At 50.8% G+C, this 23,180-nt stretch overlaps 2 protein-coding genes across 8 annotated transcripts in view; both read right to left on the reverse strand.

Annotated features, from left to right (window-relative positions):
* ODAD2 (outer dynein arm docking complex subunit 2) overlaps positions 1-21,991 on the reverse strand; it is a 224,329-nt gene extending 202,338 nt beyond the window's left edge. For 2 of the 7 annotated variants that reach the window (XM_075922574.2, XM_075922570.2), the window contains exons 1-3: positions 21,801-21,991; positions 15,498-15,749; positions 909-1,066 (exon numbers count right to left, since the gene is read on the reverse strand). In XM_075922574.2, the coding sequence (XP_075778689.1) occupies positions 909-1,066; positions 15,498-15,721 (382 nt within the window). In that variant the 5' untranslated portion in view covers positions 15,722-15,749; positions 21,801-21,991. Of the gene's footprint in view, positions 1-908; positions 1,067-1,295; positions 1,469-15,497; positions 15,750-21,800 lie in introns of those variants that run through there. The other 5 variants (XM_006124782.5, XM_089776758.1, XM_075922576.2 and 2 more) reach the window with 5 other exon arrangements.
* Positions 9,652-11,234, reverse strand: LOC142827426 (uncharacterized). Its single transcript, XM_075923070.2, has 2 exons — positions 10,405-11,234; positions 9,652-10,206 (listed from the first exon to the last, which is right to left on the reverse strand). Exons 1-2 carry the CDS (start codon positions 10,767-10,769, stop codon positions 9,729-9,731), a joined length of 843 nt encoding a protein of 280 aa, XP_075779185.2. The 5' UTR covers positions 10,770-11,234; the 3' UTR covers positions 9,652-9,728.
* Positions 21,992-23,180: the final 1,189 nt, after the last annotated feature.

Genomic DNA, 23,180 nt, shown 5'->3' on the forward strand with positions numbered 1-23,180 from the left:
AATAAAATAGGACAATGGCCCAAACATTACAGAAGTCTGATTTAGTATAAAACAATGTCTTAAAAGATTTGCTGGCAACCAACGTAATGATTCCATAAAAGGTCCAGCTATCATTTACTCAGGATTGCCAGCTGTCCTCTACAATGACCAGTGACAATTGTGTGTCAGCTGATTTTTAGAGATTCCTCTTGTTCCCAGTGTCCCAATGAGTGACAGTTTTCTTACACAGGTGCATAGCAGTTGCTAGCTCATGATCACTGTGTGTGCCTTTAGTGTGTGAGCATTTTACAAATCAGGTCTGATCCATTTGTGGCTGCATCAGTATTGTAGCTAGCTCGTTTTCTACCAATGTCGTAAGTGAACGTTTCTCAAAGCTTCCACTCAGTGGATGTCTAATTTAGCCCAGTTATGTTTTTATTGACAGGTTTGGACACAAAGAACTGCATATGACCCAATAACTGTATTAGTACATGTTTTCTAAAAGTCTTCATCAGAAAGGTTAGCCATGAACTTCCTAAGCATAACATATTTTGGTTGGTTGTTTTTAATAAATTAACATTCTAAAAGGACGTTCAAGTTAAAAGTACAGAAAAATTAGCAGCACTTCTGAGGACACATTCAGTATGCCGAGATTTGAATATATGTGTTATAATTGTTGAGGTACCAGTCAGCATACATGTATCTTTATATGAATGAAATTCAATGTTGACATTATTCCCAACTTCTACATTACTGACTTCAATAAAAAATAAAAATAGACACTTGTTGATTCATCAAATCATTGTTTTCCAGCAATTCCTCACAAGCCAAAATGTGTACAAAAAGAAATGTCACCTATATCATTCTCTCATTTTTTTTAATCTTAAAATTCAAGAGCAAAAAAAAAAAAAAAAAAAAAAACCCCCAACCTTCAAGGCATGCCTGTGCTTCCTTTAACTTTTTTTCCATAGCTATATGTAACAAACGAGACAGCTGGCCAAAACTGCGTACTCTGATAGTTGAGGCAGTGAGTAGGAGCAATGGTTGATCATCTTTATCTCTTTCATCTGACTGAACAGTTGTTGCACTGGAAAAATAAAATGGTATGACAAAAAGAGAGAACTTTTATTATTATTTTTTTAGGTAGAGTCTGTTACCCCCAAAAAATCCCACTGGAGACCACCCAGGGGTACACTAGTATGGATTTATTGATTGAGGCATTAACACTCCACTACATGGTTAAACTAAAGAGGATAAAACTGCCAATAAAGGTTTAAACTAAAGGGGAACCAGCCATCTCTCTCACTCTCTCTCACCTTCTGCCCTCAGGCACTCAACACTTACACAGACATTTGGTTGCAGAAGGAGCAAAGATATTCTGAAGGGTCTGTCTGCTGGTCATGGCTGGGGAGCTGGTCAGGAAAGAAACTGGCTACAGAAAAAGGAGCTTCTCAAAAAGAGAAAAAGGATTTCTACCATTGCTCTCTCCTTTTATTGCCTCTGTAGAACCCCTGTGACTCATTCACATTCATCACCAGTGAGCACGCCCAGACTTCTTGATCCAGCAGAGCAGCAGTCTCCTTAATTGGTCTGATGACTCATCACCTGGCTCCACCTGCTCAGCCTTCCAATTTCTAATCCCAAACACTCAAGTCTCCTCTCACACACACACACATTCATATCTCAGGGGAGAATGCAGTTTAGAGCAAATTACAAGCAGAGTGGATGGAAATTACAAAAAGATTACAAAATTGCAAGGCTCAACAATTACCAAAGCTTACAGTAGGTTTCTGAACTTATAAAGCAAAGTTGCTGAGTTACAAAGTTGCAAGGTTTTACAAAGATTACAGAGTTGCACAGTTTAAAAGGCAATGCAGCTGAAACAATTACAAAGCTTCAGTGAATCATTTACAAATAATCAGTAATGAAGTGACTTAGACAACTGCCTAAGTGGCAGTCAGCAGGAGGTTTCTGTCAGTCTCTAAGTCATGTGTTGGCAGGACCTTACAGTTTAGTGTATTTCCAGAAAAATCCATGTGTAAAATCGAGTAATAGCTCTGACAAAAGCTTTTATGAAACAACAACTCCCTCCCCCAGGTCACCATCCAAACCCTCTGTATCCTCTTGCCCAAGGTCACAACTCTCTCCCAGACTCTGTACACTCTACTACTCCCCTCCACCAGGCCAGGATCCTCTCCTGCACCCATACTCCCTCCCAGACTCTGCACCCCATTCCCCTGCCCCAAATCACCACCTAAATTGTCTGCAGTCTATATCCCCTTTTCTCCTTCTCCCAGGTCACAGCTCCTTCCCAGACTTTGCACCTCCTCCTAGAGCCCATCCAGCAGGTCAGAATACTCTCCTGCACCCATACTCCCTCTCTGACCCTACACCCAGGGGCGGATATAAGGCAGGGCCCCGCGCTTCAAAAAGCCCCACGCATGCGCCATGGCGCATGTGCTGTGGCAAAGGGGGGGGGCCCCGCGAAATTATGCTGCCCGGGGCCCCACAAAACAGTCATCTGCCCCTGCCTACACCCCAATCCCCTGACCCAGGTCACAACCCTCTCCTTCACCCAAATGCCCTCTCAGATCTCACACCATCTCCTGCACCTCAGGCCTTTACCCCATGCATCTTTCTGCACCCAACCTCCACCCTAGACCCCGCACCTCCTCCACAGAAAAGTGAGGCCCTTGACCACTTTCCAAAATCTTGGCATGACTCCCTGTCAAAAATTATTGCCGACCCGTGCCCTAGATCTTGGTATTATGTGAAGGAGTAAATTATACTTCCCTATTCTTTCCCATACTATTCATGATTTCATAGACCACTATCATATTTTCCCGTAGCCTCTTTCCTTACCCTGAAGAGTTCCAGTCTTTTTAAAATCACATCTCATATAAACTGTTTCATACCCCTAATTATTTTCACTGCTCCTGCAACTTTTCCAATTCTACTATATCTTTTTTCAGACAAGTATCAGAGGGGTAGCCGTGTTAGTCTGGATCTGCGAAAGCGACAAGGGCTATGTCTACACTGGCAGGTTATTGCGCAAGATCTCTTGTGCAAGAGACAGTCCGCACAGGCCAGAACGCAGCGCAAGAATGCTGAACTCTTGCGCAAGAAAGTGTACACACTGGCAGGATGCCGTTACTCAATAACTTGGCCCCGGAACCACTTCGGCCATGTCAAAAGGTCACCAGTGGCGTCTGTGGGCATATGCCAGACCCCTGCTGGGTATCGTGCTTAAAAGGACCCCTGGACAGCCCTTTTCCTGCGGCTGTGTGCAGAGGCACCTCATTGAGGCATCCAGACACACAGCCGTGTACTCCAACTCAGCCTCTGAGCAAGTGCCCCTGGGCATCATCGCTGCCTTGCTCACAGACATGGAGCCAGAGGAGGACCCCACTCAACAATGTCCCATCATGTCCATAATTGAGGAACTGGAGACCGGGCAACACGATTGATCAGATGCATGCAACAGCTGCACTCGGGCACCCCCACCCTACCACCAACAGGCACCTGTGGAGCCACGACACCATTGGGGACTGGTGGGAGCGCCTGGTGCTGGAACAATGGGATGACCAGCACTGGGTGCAGAACTTTAAGATGCGCAGGGCGGACATTTCATGAGCTCTGCACCTGGCTCACCCCTGTGCTCCAGAGGCAGGACATCTGCCTGCGCCCTGCCATCCCCGTGGCCTGGCTGATGCAGCCATACACCGGCCAACTGGACCACAGCCAGGCCACCTTCAACACCCACCTGGACTGGGCCCGCAATCCCGTGGAGTGCGCCTTTGGGTGTCTGAAGGCACGGTTCAGGTGCTTCCTGACCCGCCTGAACATGGGGGTGCAGCACATCCCGGAGGTCATCTCGGCATGCTGCATGCTTCATAATATTATTGAGGGGAAGGGGGTGGATGGCAGGTGAGGGCCAGGCCTACCAGCAGCCCCAAACAGCCGCCACCCGGCAGACCAACCGCCATGGGGTGCAGGTCCAGGAAGCCCTCCAGGTGATGCTGGACCAGGCCCCACAATAGGCCACCCTTACACCTCTGACCGTAGGGACGTCCCCGTGCCCCCACTTCCCACCACCACCCCTTCCTGCCACCCTTCCCTCACCTCCCAATAAATAAAATGCACTTGCTTTATATAAGGCACTTTTATTTACACGGGGAAGGGGGTGCACTGTGGGAAGGCGGGAGGAGGGGGCCCTGAACTGGGAGGAGGAGGGGGGAGGGGGCCCTTAACTGAGAGGGCCTCATGGGTGTGAAGGGAGGCCTCTCCCACCCCCATGGGTGCAGGGGCACCTCTGCCCCTTGTGCTGGGTCGGGGCAGGCTGCACCAGGAGGTGCCGGTGTTGGGGGGCGACAGGGCACGGGCACGTCAGGGGGCAAAGTGGGGGGAGGACTGGGCATGTCAGGGGGGGAAGCAGGGGGCAGGCTGGGCAAGTCGGGGGGGCAACAAGAGGGGGCTTGGCCACGCTGTGCTGCAGCACAGAGCCCATGCGCTCTGCAATGGTTCCCAGGAGGGCATACATGCGGTCACAGCACTCAATGTACTGGCCCCATACCCACTCCCCACCACTCCTCATCAGCATGGATTTTGTTCCTGAGTGAGCGCTCCATGTGCTTGATGGCATAAACGTGGCAGCAGAGAAGGTGGTGGCGGTCTCAGGTGTGCTGCGATGGGCCCTGGCTCCTCAGTGCCAGCAGGATGGGGCTGGAAGGTCTCTCACTGGCAGGGGGTCCCACTGCAGAGGAAGCAGATGAGAGCAAGGTCATCAGTGACCCACCGCCCCATGGTGTTCCGGGCGCCCCATGCCCTCCTCATGCCACCACACATGCACAACGCCTGGAGATAGGTAAGACTGGTGTGGGGGGATTCCCCTAGGGGCAGCAGGGGGGCCTGAGATGGGCCGGGGGATCCTGGGAGGGCCACACGTGGTAGTGGGGAGCCTGTTGTGCCTTCCCTTGGGGCAGCTACTGTGTCTCATAGGTGGCCATGGATTAGTGCTGTGTGCAGTACTCTTGGGCTGCGTGGTGTCCACCCTGTGCCCTTGCAGCTGGCCTACTCCCTGCTGGACCTCCCCCCTGCCACCAGGCTGGGTGTGCATGACCCCTGGGGTCCTAGGCATGTGCTGGGGCTGGCAGCCGTGTTCATGTGCCACTTGGTCTGGCTGCACAAGGTTGCACATGCTGCGTGCTGCTGTGCAGCATCTGGCCAGGCTGTGCCATGTGCTGCACCCTCTCCCCCACCCCATGGCCCCCCTGACTCCTGCACACTTGTGAGTGGCAGCTGCGACACTCACCAGATGATCCCTTGCCAATCTCCGAGGAGGCCAGGAACATATGGTGGTTGCTGTGTTGGGCTGGTGGGCTCTGGCTGCCCTCCTTCTCCTCCACCTCCTCGGTGGACCGTTTGCCCTCCTCCTCCTCCGCATCTGTTGGCCGGACCACTGAGGTAGCCAGGGCTGAGTCCACCATGGCCTCCAGGGTTTCAGCCCCCTGGTTGGCCAGGATACTGTGCAGGCGGTGGTAGTGGGGACAAGCAGTGGCTCCACCACCCCCACTCTCACTGGCCTGCACGTAGCTGAGCCGCAGGTCTTTCACCTTGGCCCGGACCTGTTCCAGAGTGTCCCTGTGTGGCCAGCACCTGGGCCATGCGGGCAAATATATCCACATTTCGCCTCCTGGATTTGGGATTATGGAGGGCCACCTCCTCCTCCCACAGGTCCAGGAGGGCCTGGACCTCGGCATTACCCCAGCATGGAGCCCTCTGCTTTGCGCCCCTGTGGGCCTGCTGGGTGCTCTGGGGTGGCTCCCGGGTGGGGTCTGAGGGACCTGGCTGTTGCTCAGCAGCGGCCATCGCTCCCTTTGGCAGCTCCAAGGGCTGCACGTGGCACACGGCTCCGCTGGCTGCCTGTGCCTTTAAGGGGAAGCTGGCTACAGGGAACCAGCGAGTGGTGATTGGGCATATGGAGCGTAAGGTTCCACTTCCTGGACACCACAGTGCAAATAATTGAGGGTCACATAAACACCACCCTATACCAAAAACCTACTGACCGCTATGCCTACCTTCATACCTCCAGCTTCCATCCCGGACACACCACATGATCCATTGTCTACAGCCAAGCACTGAGGTACAGCCGCATTTGCTCCAATCCCTCATACAGAGACCAACACCTACAAGATCTTCACCACGCATTCTTGAAACTGTGATACCCACACGAGAAAGTAAGGAAACAGATTAACAGAGCCAGACGTATACTCCTGCTGTGGGACAAGCCCAGGAAAGAAACCAACAGAACACCACTGGCCATCACCTACAGTCCTCAGCTAAAACCTCTCCAATGCATCATCAGTGATCTACAACCCATCCTGGACAATGATCCCTCACTTTCACAGGCCTTGGGAGGCAGGCAAGTCCTCGTGCACCAACAACCCACCAACCTGAAGCATATTCTCACCAGCAACTATACACCACACCATAGTAATTCTAACTCAGGAACCAATCCATGCAACAAACCTCGGTGCCAACTCTGTTCACATATCTACACCACCAACACCATCACAGGACCTAACCAGATCAGCTACACCATCACTGGTTCATTCACCTGCACTTCTACCAAAGTAATATAGCCATCATGTGCCAACAATGCCCCTCTGCTATATACATCAGCCAAACTGGACAGTCCCTACGTAAAAGAATAAATGGACACAAATCAGATATTAGAATTGGCAACATACAAAAACCTGTAGGAGAATACTTCAATCTCCCTGGACACACAATAGCAGATCTAAAGGTAGCCATCCTGCCGCAAAAAAACTTCAAGAACAGACTTCAAAGAGAAACTGCTGAGCTACAGTTCATCTGCAAGTTTGACACCATCAGCTCAGGATTAAACAAAGACTGTGAATGGCTAGCTAACTATAAAAGCAGCTTCTCCTCTCTTGATATTCACACCCCCAGATCAGCTGCTAGAAGTGGGCCTCATCCTCCCTGATTGAATTAACCTTGTTATCTCTAGCCTGATTCTGGCCTGCATATTTATACCTGCCCCTAGATATTTCCACTACATGCATCTGACAAAGTGGGTCTTTGCCCACGAAAGCTTATGCTCTAAAACATCTGTTAGTCTATAAGGTGCTACAGGACTCCTTGTCGCTTTTTCAGACAAGGCAACCCAAACTGCATGAGTATTCAAAGGATGGACATACCACAGATTTATATAGTGATATTATTAAACTTTCTGTTTTATTATCTATTCTCTTCCGAATAGTTCCTAAAATTCTGTCTGGCACTACATATTGAATGAACGTTTTAAAAAAAATCCATAATGACTCCTAGCTCTCTTTCTTGAGTGGTAACAGCTTTAGTCCCATCATTATGTATGTATAGTAGGGATTATTTTTTTCAGTGTGCACAACTTTGCATTTAGCAACATTGAATTTCATTGTCCATTTTGTTGTCTCCTCACTCAGTTTTGTGAGATCCCTTTGTAATTCTTCCCTGTCAGCTTTAGACTTAACTCTCTTAGGTAATTTTGTAACGTCTGCAAATTTTGCTACCTCATTGTTCACCCTCTTTTCCTGACTGCTTATAAATATAACAAGCAGTCCTGTGGCACCTTAGGGTATGTCTACACTACAGCGCTAATTCGAACTAACTTAGTTCAAATTAGTTAATTCAAACTAAGCTAATTCGAATTAGTGCAGCTAGACTTAAAAACTAGTTCAAATTAGCGTTTTGCTAATTCAAACTAGCGCATCCACACTGATTGGACGCTGGGGCGCACTTAAGGGCAGCTGAAACCGGTTCTGGCAGGGCATCAGGTCAGTAGTTGCTTTGTGTGGCTGCTGTCTGAGGCTATCTGAGGCTCGTGCTTAAAGGGACCCCCCTGGACAGCCGGTTCTCAGCTTTTCCACTTGCTTGCCTACCTCGCCGAGGGACAGCAAAGCATTTTTCTCTGCGCCCGTCTGTGTCGGTGGTTCCCTTTGGGGATGCCGCCACAAGTGGCAACATGGAGCCAGAGCCCGCCCTGCAGTTTCGGGTGCAGTTTGTGGACTTGCTGCTGCAAGCCTGCCAGCAATGGCTGGAGGCTGCCTGGCACCACCTGGTGCACGTCAGCCCCCTGCCTCTCCGCCTGGCCTCCCTGGGGGCTGTGGAGGAGCCGCAACGGCACCCGGACGCCGGCGTGCGCCGCCACATCTAGCGTCTGGACACCAGCACTGACTAGTGGGACCGCATCATCCTGGAGAGCTGGGGAGACAGGCAGTGGACCCAGAACTTCAGGATGAAGAGGGACACCTTCCTGGAGCTCTGCGAGTGGCTCGCCCCTGCTCTGTGGAGAAGGGACACTCGCATGAGGCCCGCCATCCCCCTCCAGAAGCGTGTGGCCATCGCCCTCTGGAAGCTCTCCACGCCGGACAGCTACCGATCCGTCAGGAACCAGTTCGGCATGGGGAGATCCACCGTCGGAGCAGTGCTCATGCAGGTACGGCACTCGCCGGCCACTGGGCCGGGAGGGAGGGGGGTTGCAAGGAGGGGATGGGCCGCCCCAGGGAAAATGGGGAGAGTAGGGGGGAGGAGGCAAAAGTGCCCCGCTCCGGAGGGGTTGGTCTGTCCCGGCCGTAATATATGCCACCCGGGGAGGTTGCTTCCGGGAGTGGGGCACGGGGCACTGCCAGGGCACGAACACTCCCAGCCACCCGGGCGCCCCCGTGATTCGCGCTTTGCTGTGTCTTTCCACAGGTGGTCAAGGCCATCAACCGGATGCTGCTCCGCAGGGTGGTCCACCTCGCCGACCCGGACGCCGTCATCCGGGGCTTCGGCGCCCTCGGCTTCCCCAACTGCGGGGGGGGGGGGCATCGACGGGACGCACATCCCCATCCATGCCCTGGAACACCAGGCCTCCCAGTACGTGAACTGAAAGGGGTACTTCTCCATGCTCCTGCAGGCCATGTGTGACCACCAGAGACAGTTCACGGACATTAATGTGGGCTGGTCCGGCAAGGCACACCACGCCAGGGTGTACCGGAACTCCTCCGTGTGCCAGAGGCTGCAGGCCAGGACCTTCTTCCCCGACCGCCAAATCAGGGTCAGGGACGTGGACATGCCCGTGTGCCTGGTGGGGGATGCGGCCTAACCCTTACAGCCCTGGCTCATGAAGCCCTACACGGGGCACCTCAACCCATCCCGCCAGGCCTTCAATGCCAGGCTGACCAGGGCCCGCATCATCATTGAGGGGGCCTTCGGGTGACTGAAAGCCCGATTTAGATGCCTCCTCACCCGTCTCGACCTCGCAGAGCACAATATCCCTCCCGTGGTGGCAGCATGTTGTGTGCTGCACAATTTGTGTGAAAGAAAGGGGGAGGCTTTCCTGCCAGCCTGGATAGCTGAGGCTGAGCGCATGGCTGGACACTACGCTCAGCCCCGCACCGCTGCCGTCCAGGAAGCCCAGCGGGGGGTTGTCCGGATCCGGGAAGCCCTGCGGGAGAGCTTCCATGTGGAGGAGGAGGACTGAACTGAACTCTCCCTGCATGCCCCACTGGGGCCTTCTTCCACCCTCCCCCCCTTCCCCTCCCTAGCCCCCCTTCCTAATGTCAAATAAAGACACCTTTTTTGCCAACAAAATTCTCTTTTTATTTTACATAAATGGGATGGGGGGGAGGGAGGAATGAGGGTGGGAGAGGGGAGGGGGAAACCTGGGAGGAGGGAGCTGGAAGGGGAGGAAGGGAAGGGAAAGCTCAGGCTTGGGGGTCCGGCTGGCTCTCCCATCTTGCAGCACTGCGGGTGTGGGGGCGTTGGGGAGGAATGGGTGTGGAGGGTGGGGCAGGAGGGATGGGGGGTGCGGAGGAAGCGGGAGGGGGAACAGGGACAGCAGGGGCAGGAGGAGCTGGGGCAGCAGGAGCAGGGGGAGCAGGGATGGGAGGAGGAGCGAGAGCTGGGACAGCCGCAGGAGCTGGAGCAGGAGGAGGCAGGAACCTGTCCACCAGGGTCTGGACGTGGCCTCTGAGGGCACGGCCCTGCTCCTCCAGCACCTCCAAGCTCCGCTGGCGCAGCCGAAGGTCCTCCCGGACCCAGTGGTCCTGGGTGCGGAGCTGGTGATCCAGGAACCGCAGGTGCCGCCGCTGGTACTCCTCCTCGTTCCTGGCATGCCTGCTGGCCTGGGTGCGGGTGGCTGTTGCAGGCGGGTGGTGCGCCCTGCAGTCCCAGGTGCTGCGGCTGTGGTGAAACAAGAGCAGCGGTCAATTCTCCCTGGGGACAAGGTGGGTGAAACCCAGCCCCCCCCCTGCAAGGCCAGGGCCCCTGCATGACACCCAGCTGCTGCGCCATGGCGGGCAAAGCCCAGGCGCACGGTCCCTGGGCTCCCTCTCCCCCCACAACTCCCGGTACACATAAGGGGAGCATGATGGTACTCACATGTGGAGGCCTCCCCGGCCTCGGACGACACAGGCGTTGTGCTGTGGGGTGCCTCGGGGGTCCTGGGTCCTGGGCAGGCTCCCAGCAGGCTCCTGGCTCTCGGCATCCTCCTGCTCCTCCTCCTCCGTGTCTGGGACGGGTCCCTCTGCCCCGGGGTCGATCACCACCCAGGGGACATGGACAGCGTGAGCCCCCAGGATACAGTCCAGGGCCTCAAAGTGGGGGCAGGCCTCCAGGTAGGCCCCTGGCTGGCAGGCCCGTGAGTAGGATTGCTGCAGGTCCTTAATTTTACAGCGGACCTGATCCCGGCTCCGCTGGTGGCCTCTGGCAGCCAGGCTGTCAGCCATGCGGCTGTACACGGCCATGTTCCTGTGGCTAGTGCGGAGATCGTGGACATTGGAGGCTTTCCCCCAAACCTCGATGAGGTCCACGATCTCCGCACTTGACCAAGCGGGCCCGGGCAGGCTCCTATGAGCCGCCAGCCTGGTCCCGGGAAGAGGGGAAGGGCTGGGTGGCAACGGGTGGCTGGCTCATCAGGTGGCAGGTGCAGGGTCTGTTGGCTGGTTGCTGGCAGACTTGCAACTGGCACAAACACTGTAGCCAGACCGTGTCCTTTAAGGGCTCCGGGGCCGGGAGGGGGGCAGAAGAGTTTCCCTGGGTGTTGGCCAGAGTGGCCACCAGGGCAAGCTGGGAAGGGCTAGCCTCCCACTAGTTCGAATTAAGTGGCACACAGCCCTTAATTCGAACTACTTAATTCGAACTAGGCGTTAGTCCTCGTGGAATGAGGTTTACTTAAGCGCTCCGCTAGTTCAAATTAAGTTCGAACTAGTGGTTCGTGTGTGTAGCGCCTATCAAAGTTAATTCGAACTAACAGCTGTTAGTTCGAATTAACTTTGTAGTGTAGACATACCCTTAGAGACTAACAAATATAGATGTGATGAAGCGGGTTTTACTCACAAAAGCTCATGATTATATATATATATATATATATATATATATATATATGTTAGTTTCTAAGGTGCCACAGGACTGCTTGTTGTTTTTAAAGTGACAGATTAACAGGGCTACCCCTTTGAGACTGTTTATAAATACATTGAACAGCATAAGTCCTAATATAGCTCTTTGGGGGGAATCACACTACTCACCTCTATCCGTTGTAGAAACTGAACATTTATTCCTCCCATTTGTTTCCTATCTTTTAACCAATTACTGATCAATAAAAAGAACTTCCATTTAGCCCATAGACTGGTTAGTTTTTTTTAAGAGCTTTTGGTGAGAAACATCGTCAAAAACTTTCTGAAAGTACAAGTCCACTACATCACCCTTTTCCACATGCTTGTTGACCCACTCAGAAAATTCTCAGATTGGTGGGGAATGATTTTAATTTCTCTGTATTTGATAATTTTGTTCTTTACTACAGTTTCAACTAATTAGCCTAATGCATAAGTTAAGCTTGCCAGTCTGTAATTGTCAGAATTACTTCTAGAGCCTTTTCTAAAAATCGGAATCATATTAGCTACCCTTTTGTCATTTGGTACAGAGGCTGATTTATAATAGCTCTGCAATTTCATATTTAAGTTCCTTCAGATATCTTGGATTAATATAATTTGGTCCGGGTGACATATTACTATTTAATTTGTTAGTTTATTCCAAAAAGTGCCCTTCTCTTTTCAAAGCTGTAATTCTCTTAATATGGCTTACCTCAATTATGTTGAAACTGGATGCACAAATACAGTTATAATGTTAAAAGGACCTAAGACTCACTGGGTCTTTATCCAGAAGGTAACTGCTGACGCCAAAAGAGCAGCATGTTCATCTGGCCTCAGCAGGATGCTGTTGTGACCCAGCCAAGGTATGCTCCTCTGGTCATAGCAGCAGAGTCAGATTAAGAAAGGGGCTTTAGGCTATAGCCCCTAAAATCCCTGTGGGTACGTCTACACTACAACGTTAATTCGAACTTAGTTTGAATTAGTTAATTCGAACTAAGCTAATTTGAACTAACGCATCTAGAACTAAAAACTAGTTTGAATTAGCATTTTGCTAATTCGAACTAGCGCGTACACATTAAGTGGATCCTGAACCAGGCTTAAGGATGGCCGGAAGCAGTGCCGGAAGGGCATCAGAGAAGGACTTAGAGCGTGGAGATGCTGTCTCAGGCTAGCCGAGGGCTGTGCTTAAAGGATCCCGACCCCCACCCCGGACAGACAGTTCTCAGGGGTGCCCTGCTTGCAAAGCAGTCCTGGCTTGGAGTGCCCTGAGTGCCCACACTGGGCACATCACAGCACTCGGCCATCAGCCCGGCTGCACTTGCCGCAGGCTGCCATCTGGGGAGAGGAGGCAATTGGGGGGCTGCAGGAGAGCTTCCACCCCCAGAAGCCCGCAGAGCCAGCCCAGTCCTCCCCATCGGGGGCTCATGCCCCATTCCTCCCTCACCTCCTTCCACTTACCCTTCCCTAGCCCCTCTTCTTGATGTACAAAATAAAGATAACGTGTCTTCCAAAATGGAATCTGTCTTTATTGAACAAAACTGGGGGAGACTAGGAAAAGGAGGTGGGAGAGGGGAAGAGAGAGGCTGGGAGAGGGGAGGGCAACTAAAATGATCAGGGGTTGGGAACAGGTCCCATATGAAGAGAGGCTAAAGAGACTGGGACTTTTCAGCTTAGAAAAGAGGAGACGGAGGGGGGACAGGATAGAGGTCTCTAAAAGCAGGAGTTGGGTGGAGAGGGTGCATACAGAAAAGTTCTTCATTAGTTCCCATAAAGAAGGACTAGAGGACACCAAAGGAAAGGAATGGGTAGCAGGCTTCAAACTTGTAACAGAAAGTTGTTCTTCACAAAGCGAAGAGTCAACCTGTGGAACTCCTTGCTGCAGGAGGCTGTGAAGGTTAGAACTGGAACAGAGTTTAAAGGGAAGTGAGATCAAGTCATGGAGGCTGGGTCCATGGAGTGGTATTAGCCAGGGGGTAGGAGTGGTGTCCCTGCCCAAGGTTTGTGGAAGGCTGGAGAGGGATGGCACGAGACAAATGGCTTGGTCACTGTCTTCGGTCCATCCCCTCCAGGGTCTCTAGGGTTGGCCGCTGTCGGCAGACAGGCTACTGGGCTAGATGGACCTTTGGTCTGACCCAGGACGGCCATTGTAAGCTCAGGGCTCAGGGTCGGGGGTCTTAGTGGACCCCCTTGATTCTCTTGCACACCTGCTCCTGGGTGGCCAGGCTGGCAGCTATCCTGCCCAAGCCAGCCACTTTCCTGTGCCTAGTGTGGAGATCGTGGACAAGGTCCACGATGTCCGCACTAGCCCAGGCGGGTGCCCGCCTCTTGCGGTCCCGGGCAAGCTCCCGGGAGCCGCCAGCCTGGTCCTGGGAAGAGGGGGAGGGCTGGGGGACATCGGGTGGGTGGCTCGATCCGTGCCAGGTGCAGGGTCTGCTGGCTGGGTGCTGGCAGGCTTGCACCTGGCACGGGCACCGTAGCCAGCCCGTGCCCCTTTAAGGGGTCCGGGGCCGGGAGGGGGGCAGTAGAGTTTCCCTGGTGTTGGCCAGAGTGGCCACCAGGGAAACCTGGGGAGGGCTAGCCTCCCACTAGTTCGAATTAAGGGGCTACACACCCCTTAATTCGAACTAGCTAGTTCGAACTAGGCTTAATCCTCGTGGAATGAGGATTACCTAGTTCGAACTAAGCGCTCCATTAGTTCGAATTAAATTCGAACTAACGGAGTGCTAGTGTAGCGCCTATGAAAGTTAGTTCGAACTAACGTCTGTTAGTTCGAACTAACTTTGTAGTGTAGACATACCCTGTGTTCTTGAGCAGGGAGAAGTGGCTCCACGTGCTGCTATTCCTTCCCCCTTCAGCTGGAACCACATTGGTGCAAGCACTGGAAAGCTCTGTCCCTGCATTATCTTCACCTGGAAGCTCTGCCCCCACAGCTCCCATTGGCTGGCAATCTCAATCAATGGGAGCAGTGGGAGGCAGTGCCTGCAGATGAGTGTGGGGAGCACAGGCCACATGGAGCCACTCATTCCTCCCACACAGGGAGCTACTCCTGCTAAGCACCCTGCATCCCAATCCTCTGTCCAAGCCCTGAGCTCCTTCCTGCACCCTAACTTCCTCCTGAATCCTACATCCCCACTCCAACCTCCTGCCATGAGCCCACTCCAAACACTTTCACCCTAGCCTGGAGCTTCCTCCTTAACCCCAAAAACCTCCTCCTCAGCCCCATCCATAAGTGCTGGAACTAGCGGTGCAGGAAGTCCTGCAGCACCCTCTGGCTTGAAGTGATTTCCATTATATCCAGGATTTACAGTTTGGTTCAATGGCTCTCAACACCCCCGGATCTACCCCAGAGGCAGCACCCCTGCCAGAGCCCAGATGCTACCCAACCCTATGTCCTCTCCCATACTCCAAACCCCTCACTCCCAGCCCCAACACAGATCATACATGTGCAAAATGAATTTTTTTATGTGCTCCAATATGGAAATGATGTATCAGTTGCAGATTTGTAGTTGCTGTGTACACATACCCACAATGGGAAAAATACCTTGCTTGGCCAATCCTAATGACTCCTTCCTTGCTGGCACTAGCAGATCTGCACCAATGCTAGCAATACAGTGAGGCTATGTCTACACTATGGAGTTTTTCTGGGATACTATAGGTATCCCAGGAAAAACTCTGCCACTTCCAGGGAACACGTCTGCTCTTCCAAAAAAAAATTCGGAAGAGCAGATGCACTCTTTCGGAAGCCCTGTGTTCCTCATTTTATGAGGAGTAAGAGCTCTTCTGAAAGAAGAGGTTTTTCCAACATTTGGCCCAAGTAGATGGGCCAAATGTCAGAAAAGCCTGTTCTGAAAAAAGAATTGGTTTGCAATTTGCATGCCTTTTTCCAAAAAAACCCCAGCAGCATAGACATAGCCTGTGAAAATCTCTAGAATAGACAAGGGCAAAATATACACACCCCACTTTAGTAAGAAACTTCAGAGGGTTTCAATACACAGTTGTGAAGTTACAATCCAGGAGCTACAAATATTTGGGAAAAATTAGAAATCAGAACACAAAATTTCCAATGTAAAAAACTAGAAGAAAACAAATCCCATTCAGACCTACCTAATTTCATAACCTGATTCAAATACTGAATAATCCAATTGTGTTTTCCATTCAAGTGGGTCTCTGAAGACGAATGCTGCTTCTTGAGGATGTCTAGAGCTGAAGCTCTCCACAAACTTAATTATGTCATTTAGAAGAGATTCATTCAAAGGGGTGATTTCTAGTGTGCCAGTTCCAGAACCAGCAGAGGTCCATTGAGCTGCTCTTGTCAGTGCCACTCCCATGGTTTCAGCTAATATCAACGATGTATGCCTTAGGAAATGAATAGTTTAATTCTTTAAAAATGTTTATGATCCCAGACTGTTAAGAGACTATATCTGTAGACTTAATAGTTAACAATAAGCATAGTTGGGCCTGATTCAATTAATTCAGTGGCATTACACCAGCAATAGGGGGAATAGAATTGCTAATATTATATTAAAAACAATGAGGCTACCTGGGGAAAATGCAATTTATATTTCTGTTAATTAGCCATACCAATAACATGTCAAAAAGTGCAAAGCAAAATTGTGTTTTGTCTGCAATGGGATTAAGAAATGTTTTCCCATCTTTAGGTCCCTTTGTTCTCAGTTTTTATTTTATTTTTCCTATGAATTTGTTGTTTTATATTACTACAAAAATAAAAACAAGTGAAAATTGATGCAAAAACTATTAATATAATTTTCTGAGTAAATGATGGAGTTTATTATGATGGTGTGGTGGGACAACTGCCCCACAGAGGTTGGAGGGAGCCTGCGCAGAGCCCTGACCTATGGGGGAGAGGTTTTTTAGTAGCCAATTAGGGTGTGGCTTGCTGGGGCAGCCCTAAGTGCAGGACCTGGTTCCTGGAGAAGCACCTTTGATAGAGCAGCATTGGGTAGGCTCAGGGGTGTTGGAAAGGGAGGCTCCTGCCTGATACTTGACAGGTTGTTGGCCTTGCTATAAGGGCCAGGAGGGTGCAAAGGGTCACAGGGTAAGTGGCCTGTGGAACAGATGGCAGAGAAGGGGAGTCCAGGCTTCTGCCAGAGGGTCCCTGGGATGGGGCCCAGAGTAGTGGATGGACCTGGGTCCCTCCCTTTCACCTTGCATCACACCTTGCTACCAAGATGTGGCCCATACAAACTGTGGCTTGCCCCTATGAAAGAGGGGCGGCAGCAAAACCACAGGACTGCTGATAAACCCCCAGAAGGAGGATGAGAGACTACTGGAGTAGGCATTGCTAGAGGGCAGTGTCCCAAAGAGGACAGGGCGGTCTGGAAACAACAGGTCCAGAGTCTGAATGGGGACAGAGTGGGGTGACAGGTGAGACACCAGCCAGAAGGAGGTGCCCAGCTGAGGGAAGGACTAATTTCCCAGGGCTACCAGTAGGAGGCACCGCAGTGCTGGGTTGACCCATAACTGGCAGATAGAAGAACAGAAGGAAAAGAATATTCAGTAGATTAATGTTCTGATTAACAGAATTCTGTTTGGTCTGTGCAGAACTAAAGCAGAACTCAAACCAAAATACCACTTCTGAGTTGAAGAAAACAATATATCTCTAATCCCTAAATATCTTTCACTTGAATAAATTCTACTGTTATAAATTTAACACTATTAGCTATTTTTCTTGTGACAGGCTCAAGCCAGAGGGGGACAGAAGAGTGCTGGAAGTATGTTAGCTCTAGATTAAGTAGATCTCTGTTCCCTGGAAAAACTGGAAGGGGCTGGCCTAGAACCAGCAGGAACTTTCCAGAATCAGGCTGGACAATCAAGCCAGTTGGAACAGCTGGAGTCAATTAGCAGCCTTCCAAACGCAAGGGAGTCAGGCTTATCAGATCAACTACAATCAATCAAGAACCAGTTGAGACTGGTTTACAAGGGCTCCTGTTAGTTCAGAGAAACGCAAAGGCTATGTCTACACTGGCGGGTTCTTGCACAAGAACATCTTGCGCAAGGGTTCTTGTGCAAGAACACATCCACACTGCCATGTGCTTTTGCACAAGAGCATCCATGTCAGTGTGGATGATCTCTTACGCAAGAAAGCTCTGATGGTCATTTCAGCCATAGGGCTTTCTTGCACAAGAAACCCCTGCCCTGCGTCCACATTGCCTTTTTGCACAAGAGCTCTTGCGCAAGAGGGCTTACACCCGTTAGAAAAGAGCGTAGCTCTTGTGCAAGAAGCCCTCTCTTACCACGCTTTACTGTAAATCTTCTTGCACTAGAGTGGGCGGGCAGTGTGGACGCTCTGCAGAAAAACGACTGTTTCTGTGCAAGAACCCGCTAGTGTAGACATAGCCAAAGAGATTGGAGGAGGGAAGGTGCCAAAGATCTGAGAGTGAGAGTTGGGGTCTGCAAGAAAGGCAGAGTGCTGTAGAGGAGCAGGATAGGATGCTCAGGTACCAGAGGAAAAGCAGTAGGAGGGATCTTTTGGGGAAGTGGCCCAAGAAAGTAGTTTCCAGACAAAGAGTAGAACGAACCATGTCTGTTGCTGCTGCTTTAGGGTCCCTATGGTTGGAACCCAGAGTAGTGGGCGTGCCCAGGTTCCCCCCAACCATTCCCATACCACTACAGAGTCTGTCCCTGGATAGGGAGACCAAGACTATAAAGGGATTTCACTCCATACTATGGACCAGCCTGTGATGATTATGACTCAGTAGGCTGTAACCCTTGCCTCTGGGGAAAAAAGCAGCTGAGTGGAGGGTCATAGTGAACCTCTGAGGCTGAATGCTGTCTGCCAGAAGTGCAGGACCCACAGGCACAGCCAGAGTTCTGCCACAATTGGGGTCATGAGTAGGGTCATTCACACCACAGCAATGGAAGTAGGGTGAAGAAGGGAAAATGAGGGGAAAAAATAGAGGGGAAAAATGTGCACCAAGCTGCTGTTTTCCTCTTCTCTTGCTTAATTGGGTTAGAGGCTCTCACCATAATAGAGAACTCAGTGAAAGCACTAGTGCAGGCCATAGCAGCTCAATAGGAGGCCACCCAGGGGTTGGCATTACAGGAGGCTACACAGCTACAGCAGGAAACCAACCAGCTGTTAATGAATCAAGTGGCCTCTGATAGAGCCCTCCTTAAAGAGGTGGTGATCCAGCTGAAGACCTTAACTGCTGGGGCTCCCCAGCCTGAAGGGATGAAAACCCTGAGGGTCACAGGCTATCTGCCAAAGATAGCATCTGAGGATGACGTAGAGTTGTATCTCCTTCCATTTGAGAGGACTGCCCAGCGAGAGGCATGGCCAGAGAAGCAATGAGCCAAGTACCCCTGCCTGAAGGAAGAAATCCTGGACCATTTAAGGGTAACAATAGCTGTGTAGTCCCAGGCATATCACAAATGGAAGTACCAAGAGGGTAAGTCACCAAGGTCCCAACTATTCAATGTGATTCACCTTGCACAGAAATGGCTGCATCCTGAAGCGCACAGCTTAGTGAAGGTTTGGGAGACACTGGTCATTGACCAGTTCATAAGAAAATTGTCACTGGGACTTTGCGCTTGGGTAGGTCAGCATGACCCAACCACTTACAATGGGATGATTGTGTTAGTGGAGAGATGGCTAATGGCTAGGGTATTGACCTATCTGCCTAGGGAAAGCCCCATGTGAGGTAGGCTGTCAATGCCAGCCCCAGGTATACCAGTCTTCAAATGCCCAGGAAGTCCTCGATGGAAGAAAGGGGAGGGGGCGCTCTTGGAAAGATGGGAATTGTTCAGGGGAGGCTGTCTCTGGGGCAAAACCCCTTTCTCCATGAAGCCAAAGGGAAACTATAGGTGTTAGGAGTGCGGACACATAACCGCTCAATGCCGCAACATCGAGAGCCCATGCAGTGCACTCTCAGGCTACGTCTACACTTGCAGACTATCTACACTGCACCCATGTTCTTGCGCAAGTAAATTCACAGTAACACGTTGAAACGGAGGGCTTCTTGTGCAAGAGTTATTCCTCTCCCCACGAGGAATAAACCCTCTTGTGCAAGAGGTCTTGCGCAAGAAGGCAGTGTGGACAGGCAACAGGCTAAAATGGCCATCAGACTTTCTTGCGCAAGAGAGCGTCCATGCTGCCATGGACGCTCTTGCGCAAAAGCACATCACTTGCGCAAAAGCACATGGCAGTGTGGATGCGCTCTTGTGCAAGAACTCTTGTGCAAAACAGTTCTTGTGCAAGAAGCCTGCAGTGTAGACATAGCCTCAGGGTTTGGGGCAACCCATGCTCCCTACTCAACTTGGTGGGAGTTGCCATTACCCCGCATAACAATACAAAGATGGTGAAAGTGGATGGGCTCGACACCATGGCACTTGTGGATTCAGGGAGCACTGTCACCCTGATTTTAAGGAAGCTGGTAAAGCCCAGCCAGCTAAGATTGGCTAAATGCACAGGGATCACCTGAGTTCATGGGACAGTTAGTTACCACCCCAGCATAGCAGTTAAAATAGAAATAAATGGAAACATCACCTGGGTACAAGCAGGAGTAGTTCCTCATCTTCTGTGTCCTGTGCTCATTGGAAAGGACTTTCCTGAGTTTGATAGCTTGTTCCCCCCCAGAGGGGCAGGAGGAAGAGGGGCCCCTGGAGTTGAGAGAGGCCTCCACATTTGCAGAAATACCCCAGGATCTGTTCTCCACCCCTGGGAGGAGTAGCAAGACCAAGAAACAGAGAAAGGTAGCAAAAGCCTTGGGTACACACATTTTGATGCAGGCACAGAGGGCCAGCTGTGTAGGGAGATGAACATAGTCAACAGTAAGGGAAAATCCTCAAACGTGAGTAGGAGAGGGCCCTGAGGCACTAGAAACAGAGGACCTTGAGATGCTGGAAGGTCCAGAAGCCAGTGCTGACTCCAATCCCATTGGATCAACCGAAAGGACAGATGTAGAGACCTCAGAGCTCAGGCAGATTAGCCCCGGGAAAGAAAATTTCAGACAGGATCAGCCAAAAACCCCAGGTATGACAACATAAGGAAGGAAGTGACAGAAATAGATGGCATCCCAGTGGAAGGGAAGACCCAGGGGTCCAGACCCCACTTCACAATAAAGATCTCTTGTACCAAGTTGCAACAGTACTGGGGAAGATGTACAGCAGCTAATGGTACCTCAAAAGCACCAGAAAGCTGTATCAAGCCTTGCTCATAGTCATCTTTTTGGGGGGCACCCGGGATAGAAAAGATCATGTCAGATACATGGTCTTCGGCCCTGTGTGAGAGCATGGTTAGTACTCCTTCCCAGTATGGCTCAGTTAACTGTGGCCCTTGCCTCTGGAAAATGAAGAGGCTGTGTGGAGAGTTACAGTGAGCCTCTGAGGCTGAATGCGATCTGACAGAAAAGCAGCACAGGTAGAACTCTGGCACATTACATTTAATAATTGGGCTATACCATGTGCAGATCATACACTCAACTTCAGCCTTTTCTTCTGTTTTTATTCATAACGTTTGAACATGCCTTTGTATTTTGAAATGTATTCTGATACATATATTTGTTTTCTTCTCATTTTACGTGTCAAATCTTTACTGTTATGAGATAACAGCTTGAAATGTGTATGTTGTGGGCATGAGATTCATCACTGCATTCAGATGTGCACAGATTTCAGAGAATGAGTGCAGGCGTCTGTTTATTGTGTGTGTCTTCTTGACTAATACATAGCCTTACTTCAACAGTATATTGTATTTCCCTAACAAAATAAATTATTTTCTATATATCAGAATGATACAAAAGTAGAGAGAAAAATCTAGAAAAAAGGAATTTTTTTTTTGTAAAAGTCAGGAATCTTGGGGACGACAGAGGGAAGGAAGTTTAAATTGAAAATGAAGGTGCTTAGTGATTTTACAACTGGGGCTGCCACATCACAGGGGTGTGTGTGTGTAAAACCCTACAGAACGTCCAGAATGAGCCTGAGCCTGAGCCCATAAAACTGGACAGCTCACAACATGTAGTGAGTAGACATTTTCTAGGACAGCCACCTCAAAAAGGGATGATGCTGGGAAAATGTAGGCAGGTGACCGCCCTACTTACAGCTAATACTAGGAAACATATGCAAACGAAAGGATCGCACTGGGCAGTGAAACAGCCAGTTCAACTCTTCATTTAATTTAAATGTAGAACTGAGAGAATAGCTGCATCCCCTCTCCCTCACCTACTTGGAGAAGGGAGCCATATGAGTAAATAAAGGGCAACGTGTCTTCACGGGAGAGGAAGGCCCCTACCTTCTGGGGCATGGACAGCAGCCTGTTTCCAAGACTTCTCATTCACGGGGCGGAGTCCCACTCCTTGTGGACGGGGGAGTACACGCGCCCTGCCTCTTCCCCTCCCCCCACCTCCACCCCCAAATTCTGGGGCAGAGATCAGCCCGCGCTGCCTCACTCACCACCAGTCAGGGGCTGCCTCATTCTGGGGCCAGGCGGGCCCCTCACTCCCGTGGGGAATGACCCTGCGCACCGCTCGCGGTAGCAGCGACAGGACCACCGCGTCCCCTCCACGCGCTCTGCGGCCCGGTACCTGCCCCCGGCCCCGGCCGCGGCCTCTCTGCCGGCTGCAGTTGCCAGCGCGGTTGCTATGGTGACGGGCCGCCGCCGGTTACTAGGAGAGGCGGGTAAACAGAGCCGGGCCTGCCTCTGCACAGCGCCACGGCCCTGGCGACAGGCACGTTCCCGTTTGGTTGTTGGGCGTGCTGGGATAACGGAGGCCTATGGCTGTTGTGGGTGCTGGGGTGACAGGATGTCTGACTTGTGGTGCTGGGCTGATGAGGGGCGTATGGCTGTTGTGGGTGCTAGGATGACGGGGGCACTTGGCTGTCGTAGGTGCTGGCAAATTCAAAGAGGGTGATGGCAAGTCCAAAGGGGGCAATGGCTATGGAGAGCATTAGTGAGTCTCGCTGTTGTGGGGGATGGAAAGTCTGAGAGGCCTATGGAGGTGCTGGGGAGCATGAGGAGGGACGCTTGTGAGAGTCGGAGTGGGGAGATTGGCACCCACAAAAAAACAAGGAGTGTGACAAGTGCGTGGTTACTGTAATTTTGGAGGGGTATGGTGTGGGTGGTGGCAGACAGGATGGGTGAAATTGATATGGTGTTTGGTGTGATAGGGATAATGAATGACTGACCCACTGACGGCCCATTTTGATACCTTCTAAGATTTGAGTCGGAGAGAAAGGTATTGGGTCACCTTCACACTTAGTTTTTGGTACCGGATTAAACAACGTAAATCTCTGGTTTGAAGTACTGCCCCTGAAACTGAATTATGGTGATAGGGGCAGCTGGCTATGCTGGACTGTTGTTAGTGTTGGGATGACAGGATGTCTGGCTGCTGTGGGTGCTGAGAGAGAGTTATTATAGCTATTTGATTATATTCCTGGGTGGTTTTATTTTTAATAGTGTAATACAAATATTGTGAGTATAAATGGAAACTAGTGAATTATTTAAATTACCACAGATTAAAGTTCTACAAGAAATAAATGTGGTGCTTTTCATTCAGGCTCCAGGGGCAGACTAACTTCCAGTCACTAAAAGGAAATATCTTTAATCAGGCTGATTTAGTTCTTATTTCAGTTTTAAGACCGATTAGAAGACTTTTACTGTATGTTGAAAATGTTTTTATTTTTTAAACACTATCATGTGAAATTAGTGCTCATGAAAGGGGGTGGAGAGTGACAAACCTTGATGATTTAAAGTCCTCCATTTACACTCATTTAGTTTCTGAAGAGTATAGGGGATTAGCAGCTTGTCGCTTTCAACAAAGATGAAGTATTCAT

Source organism: Pelodiscus sinensis, chromosome 2, assembly GCF_052426305.1.
Source record: "Pelodiscus sinensis isolate ZL-2025 chromosome 2, ASM5242630v1, whole genome shotgun sequence".
Taxonomy (NCBI): domain Eukaryota; kingdom Metazoa; phylum Chordata; order Testudines; family Trionychidae; genus Pelodiscus; species Pelodiscus sinensis.